At 43.6% G+C, this 6,127-nt stretch overlaps 1 protein-coding gene across 1 annotated transcript in view; it reads right to left on the bottom strand.

Moving 5' to 3' along the window:
• The window catches only part of PLCD1 (phospholipase C, delta 1), a 47,702-nt gene that overhangs the window by 25,648 nt on the left and 15,927 nt on the right, over positions 1-6,127 (bottom strand). Inside the window, exons 3-4 of the mRNA XM_009333304.1 lie at positions 5,677-5,905; positions 638-767 (exon numbers count right to left, since the gene is read on the bottom strand). Coding sequence (XP_009331579.1) covers positions 638-767; positions 5,677-5,905 — 359 coding nt within the window. The remainder of the gene's footprint in view (positions 1-637; positions 768-5,676; positions 5,906-6,127) is intronic.

Below are 6,127 nucleotides of genomic sequence, written 5' to 3' on the forward strand. Positions count from 1 at the left end.
TTCTTATCTTCTGATAGGCTCAGCCAGCAAGCCGAATCTTGAGAATTTAGAAGTGCATGTCCCTGACAAGATGCCTTGGGCTATTAAAGCAACCAGACTGGTCCAGGCTTGGGCGCAATGTTATGTATCTGTCATGAATGTGGGTTTTTTTTCCCTAACTTGCACTTTCTTTTTCTTTACAACTTGTACACTTCTGTCACTTGGCACCCTCCTCCTCTGAGAAGGTGCGGATCTGGGTTCATAGTTGTAACCAAACTGATTTCAGCCAGACTTAGGCATTGATATGTGGTTGTGGCACGCAGAACTCCTGAAACACCTGGGACACAAAGTGCACTTGAACTGTGCTTTTCCCTTTTTCTCACATTATCCATGTTTGCATCTCATCTTCTCTGAATCCTGGCAAAAATGGGCATCAATGGTAAAGAAAGACCTTAACACACCTTCATCAAAAGCATTGCACTGGCCTAACTTAGTTGCTAGTGGGAATCTGCTGAGCACCAAAAACCGAGAGTCCTTCCTCGGTACAAGAAAAGATGCTAGGAGTTCACTTTACCTTAGGTCTCGAACCAAAGCTGAAAGCTGTGGGAGACCTTGACCTCAGCCAACAGCAAATACTTTATCTGCTTGCTCTCATTACCTGGAAAATCCTCTTGGCATGATAGTCATCGACTTCAATGTTCACTTCTTTCAGGAAGTTCTTGAGCTCTTTCAAGCTCATCTTGTTGTCTTTGTTTTTATCAGCTTTCCGCAGGCAGGTATGAATCCAGCTGCAGAATGATGTAAGGAAATCTTTCCAGGTCAGTGCCTAGCCTAAATATCACCCTTCTGCTGCTCATGGCAGGGGAGAAATCTCTTCTAAAGCCTCTGAACCACCTCCCCAGCTGCTGTAAATCAGCGTGCTACCACTGAACAGCTTACATGACCTCACCTTCTGCTCTGAAAGAGCAAAATGGTGCTTTGGCAGAAGCAAAATGTGCCATAATACAAGCGATCATGACCCGGGAGAAGCTTTCCACCATCTGGCCGAGGCTGGATCAGCTGTCTTTACCCTGTAGGAGTTTCTGGCCACAGCCAGAAACAGTCTGATTTCTCTTTTATGACAGAAAGTGCATTCTGCTCCAGATTGTTGAAAGGGGATAGAAGAAGGATGAAAAGAGCTCCCAGGTGGAGCCTGGTAAACTCATTGTTACAGATTTGATCAATATTCAGTATATCAAGGTGAATACTGAACAGAGATTCTCCAAAAGAAGCATTAATGTTTTGACTCACCTTCAGCTTCCGTATTTATTTAGGGATTTCTGCCTATATGTCTTAAGAACTTTGCTGTGAGCAGAATCAAACCAAACGTTGTGGGTCTTGGCTTCCCCTTGTGAAATGCACAGGATCTATTACTGTATCGTACTGTGATAATAGTTCATAAGAGCTTGGTTTGTAATAACTTCAGTATATCTATGGATCTGGAGTAATTACTATAAAAAATTATCTTCTTAATGTGATGCCAGTTAATTTGAACTGTTCTTTTAGTCTCCTGGGAAAATAACGTTACAGTTGAGATACCCTGCAGTTTTAAACAACAAAAAAACATGCTTTTTGCATCATGGAACTGACTCTCTCTAATTTGCTTTACTGTCAAATAAGAAAGGACATCCAGAAAAATCTCCTATTTTTCAATAGAAAAATGATCCAAGTAACAATTTGATCTCCACAAATGTAACCTTCCATGTCTTGCAGAGGAAGCATTGCTTCAAACTCATTCTAAAAAAATCTTTTAAAAATGCCCAATCTGGATGTTAAGCAGAGTAAACCTCAGGATTAGCAAATACCAGCTGAGGCATATAGTACCATAACATTTTAACTGGGCCTTTCAAAATAACCTCAGAAAAGGGCATTAACTGACAGCCTTAGGGGCTGTAGACATAACCCTGAAACAGAGTATTCACCACAGCTACCACTGCATTCAAATATTTCTGAACTATGGAGATACGTGCAAACTGTTTGTAAGTATTGTTTGTCTCATGGAAAGTTGAACTTTGTCTTTAAAAATCTTGGCAGGTGCTAAGCAATGACCTCACACCTCATCCATCTTAGCCTGGTAATATTAATATTCCCCTTCTTTAGACACGGAAACCAAAATAAAGAGAGGCTACATTTCCCCAGCTCCCAAGGACACTCCAGGGCCCTAAACCAGGGTCTGGCTTGGACTGATTCTTCCCAGAAAACCGAGTTTGAGTCATGAAGCTCCCATGCGCAGACAATGCTCTGCTGGGAGCACACCACCATCCACCCCAGGGTGGAGAACACCCCCTCCACCAGCTGTGCTCCAAAGAGCATCTCCTCAGCATGTCAACATGGTACCAGCGGCAGTGCCACCCATTCATACCCGACTCTCGCACCTCGGCTCCACTTCACAGCCTTCCCTAAAAATAACAGTCAGGAGTAACGTGCAACTCTAGCGAGCCAAGATGAAATCCAGTCTGTCATAGGTGAGCAGCAGGGTTTGATAACACTAACTGTGTGTAGAAACCACTCTTTTTGCTCTAACCACTGAAAAAACCCACCTTTTTTTAAAAGTCTGCAGTCATTTCCACTGATCATGAGCACCATATATATATATGCAGGTCATGCATATATCCAAAGTTGACTCTGGAAGGCAATATGTGGGCAGTAAATGCATCTGCAAAAGAGTATGCCCAGGTCCTGCCTGTGAATGGAGGATGCTTTCCTGTTATATCCCTCCCAGGGAGGCTGAGCAACGCAGGAGAGAAATCAGAGAGCCCACAAAGAGCACAGGCACACAGTGGGCCCTCTCACGGCAAGGGCAAGCAGCAAAGAGAGAAAAAGGAGGCTACAGACAACGGGGGTCTCAGCCTGTTTTGTCAGCAAACAGCAGTGTTCAGTCCGCAAAACACTCCCACTCCCCATGCATCTGGATCCCCTCAGGTTTGAGAGAGCTTAGAGGAGTTGGATGAACTAAGCAGTTCAACTTAAAATCTTTTCATCTGATACAAACACCATTTTGCAGCCCTGGTTGTGGGTCTTCCTTTCACCTTATGTGCCTATTTGGGCCTGGGTGGACTAGAAAAAAGCTGTTCCCATTCCTGTATACATCCAGAGAGAGCCTGCTTCCTGCCTCTTGTTTTTAAAGGATCTGCCAGCTTCAGGGCTACCAGCTTTCTATTAGAAGAGAGGGATGACTGAAACTATCTGGCAGATATCCCATGAATGTGCTCAGAACAGAAATGCTGCACAACTTCTGGTAAGTGATTTCCAACCAGAAGAAAAGCTCATACATAAATCCCAGAGTCAAAGCAGACGGTGCCACACTACTCAAATTAAAAGTACCCTGTATTTTCTGGTCTAAAGTCTTCCCTGCACATATACCTGCAATAATTGCTAAATAACCTATGCCAGCTTGTTGCAGGATTGAATCTGAGGCTCAATAAAACAGTACTGTATGTATAAGAACATCAGAAGTACTCATCAGGTATGTGAGAGTTTTATCTTTGTAGGAAAACAGGACTGGAAAGGACACATAAGACACTAAATCAAGTCCCTTGCTACCACAGACAACTCCATCATCTTATAAACTGAACAAACCCCATCTGAAACGAGCAAGGTTTTTGCTTTCAATACTTGTTTTCAAAATCTTGCTCATTCCTTACTTGCTTTGCAAGGTTTTGGAGGCTGGAAAAGATACACTGCAAGGCAATTCTCCAGTCTTGAGGGACAGGCAGGGGACTCAACTCTTCTCCTCGTCTACTGACTCTTCCCCTTCTGTGCTCACAGATGCAGAGAACACTTCTGAGGTTTGAGGAAGATCTGAGTAAGCCCACACTGCCAAGCAAACCCAGTGAAGACAGACTAAATTTAAAATCCCAGGCTTTAATTAAACATCATCAAATTTCAAATGAGAAATCATGCTGTTCTGTAATTCCAGGTTACGTTAAACGGCCTGAGACAATCCCAGATTGGAAGCCAGCACTGCACGGTAATTACTCTTCCAGAAATACGGCCTGCCTACCCACCGTATTTAGCTTCAATTCTGCTTTCCAAAGACAGAGAGGCACTTTTCCACGCTGGAAATTTACAGCCTTCTTCCCTTGCAAATGTCATTGTTATTTTTCCCCCCTTAGCAATCTTGTCTCTTCTTATGGAGAAGTTTTTCAGCAATATATTCAATTTGACACATACCAGGGACAACTTTCTGTAGCCCAGATTTTCCACACACACTGTGGGGTGGGGGAAGCCTTCACATTTAAAAGGAAAACTGCCAGGGTGCAACATTTCCAACAGCACCAAAGATTTCAACTTGTCTAGGGACTGCTCCCTACCACCATGGACACACAACTGATAACGCTGCTGAGGAATGACCTTACAGCCTAGAGCTTGAAAAACCACGCAAAAAGACACTCATAGTGCAGGAGATAAACACAGCATCCCATGCACGTCGGAACTAATGGAGTCTGATTCCTTTAAACGAACAGCACTGTGGTTGTGCAAGTGCTTATTAGACTTCAGAGAATCCACAGAAGAGTAAAGCCTGATGAAAGCTCAGCATTTATGTGCCATCTCCTTCATCATCAGTACATTATTACCCAGCAGGGAACCCACATGGAGTGAAGCCTTGACTGAGGGCAAGACTCCCTGATGCCTGCTCAGGCTCAGACTCCAACTTTGTGATTTTCCCCAGCCAAGGATTTTGCATCTCCTCTCCACAGATGCTTTGATGTTGAACAAGGCATGAAGCTCATGCAGCCTTCTCCCACTAAGAGTGCTATCTGGTTTCCTCTCTGATAGCTGGATGCCTATCTTTGTGAAGCTTAAAGGAACTTAATATTTTATGACTACTGTGGCTCTGTCAAATCAGGGTGAAATCGGCCAACAGGTTCATATGTCAGGGTCAGGGCCTCAGACACACAGGGACTGCAGAAAAACCATCAAAAACTGCACCCACAGATATTCCCTCTTTTTATATGCATGTGAGACCTGTGGTTGCAAAGCAACTTATTGAGTGAAATGCAGCCCCGGGGAAAATTCCCTGTGAATTCAGCAGAGCCAGGATTTCACCTAATAACTAACTCACTCTCCTTTTCACAACTAATTCACCCTCCTTTCCTGCTCTGCTACTTTTCCTTTCCAATGTCTGCATTGTCACTAGAGCAATTGCAAATTCTTTCAGGGCAAAACTTCCTCCCATGCTGAGGCAAATAAGGAGTAATTTCACTAAAGTCAGTGGAGCTACCCCAGAGTAAATTTGGCAGTCAGAAGAGCAGAATCAGTTCCCTCGCCTTGTATTACTGAGAAACATGATAAACAGTATGGGCTTTTCATGCCTTGCCAAGAAGTGCCTGTCCTGGAGTTTACAGCAATGAAAGTGAAACAGGACCCTGAAGAATACAAAAAATAATGATTGTTTTATCTGGAGCTCCCTGAAAGAGGCAATTCTTTGCTTAAGGAGCTATGTTAAGCCTGAATCCACTCTTGCTTGTATCACTGTAAAACAGGGGAAAAAAGCATTGGAAACCAGGGAGTTTGCCTGGGTGCAAAATCAAGGCGAGAGAAAACCCAGTGCCCAGGGCCAATAGGAAAAAAGGGTGTTAGTCTACTATCTCCACCCACAGAGAAAGACAAGTGCATCTTTGTGTGTGATTAATCACTTTATAAGTCAAAGGATACTGTTGGAGTTTCTGTTTCTGGTTCATGGAGTTGCTGTGGGCTATGATTTTCCCAAGGCCGGCGACCCAGTGGTTGGCATCATCCTCTGAACTTGCAATGAGGTCCAGGTTTTTCCGCTGGTCTTTGAAAATGATGGAAAAGCAGCGATACTCTGGGACATCCTTGGCGTATTTTTCCATACCTTCTGTTTTATGGCCTGACCTCACATCCCGAATATCTTCAATAGAGACTGTGGAAAGAAAGCAGAGCCTGCTGTCAGCAGGGGTTCAGTCAGCCTTATCTCTACTTGGTGAGGGATATTAAGAAATTACTTTCTCCTTTTTCTGCAACCTCTGGAGGATTCTCTTCTCTTTCCCCCCTTCCCCAAACTTCGGTACTAAAGAAAGCTCAAATCAAAAGGAGCAGAAAGAACAAGAAATTAAAAAAAAAAAAAGCAACAAAAAAACCCCCA

Source organism: Pygoscelis adeliae, unplaced genomic scaffold (genome assembly GCF_000699105.1).
Source record: "Pygoscelis adeliae isolate BGI_AS28 unplaced genomic scaffold, ASM69910v1 Scaffold88, whole genome shotgun sequence".
In the NCBI taxonomy this organism is placed as follows: Eukaryota; Metazoa; Chordata; class Aves; order Sphenisciformes; family Spheniscidae; genus Pygoscelis; species Pygoscelis adeliae.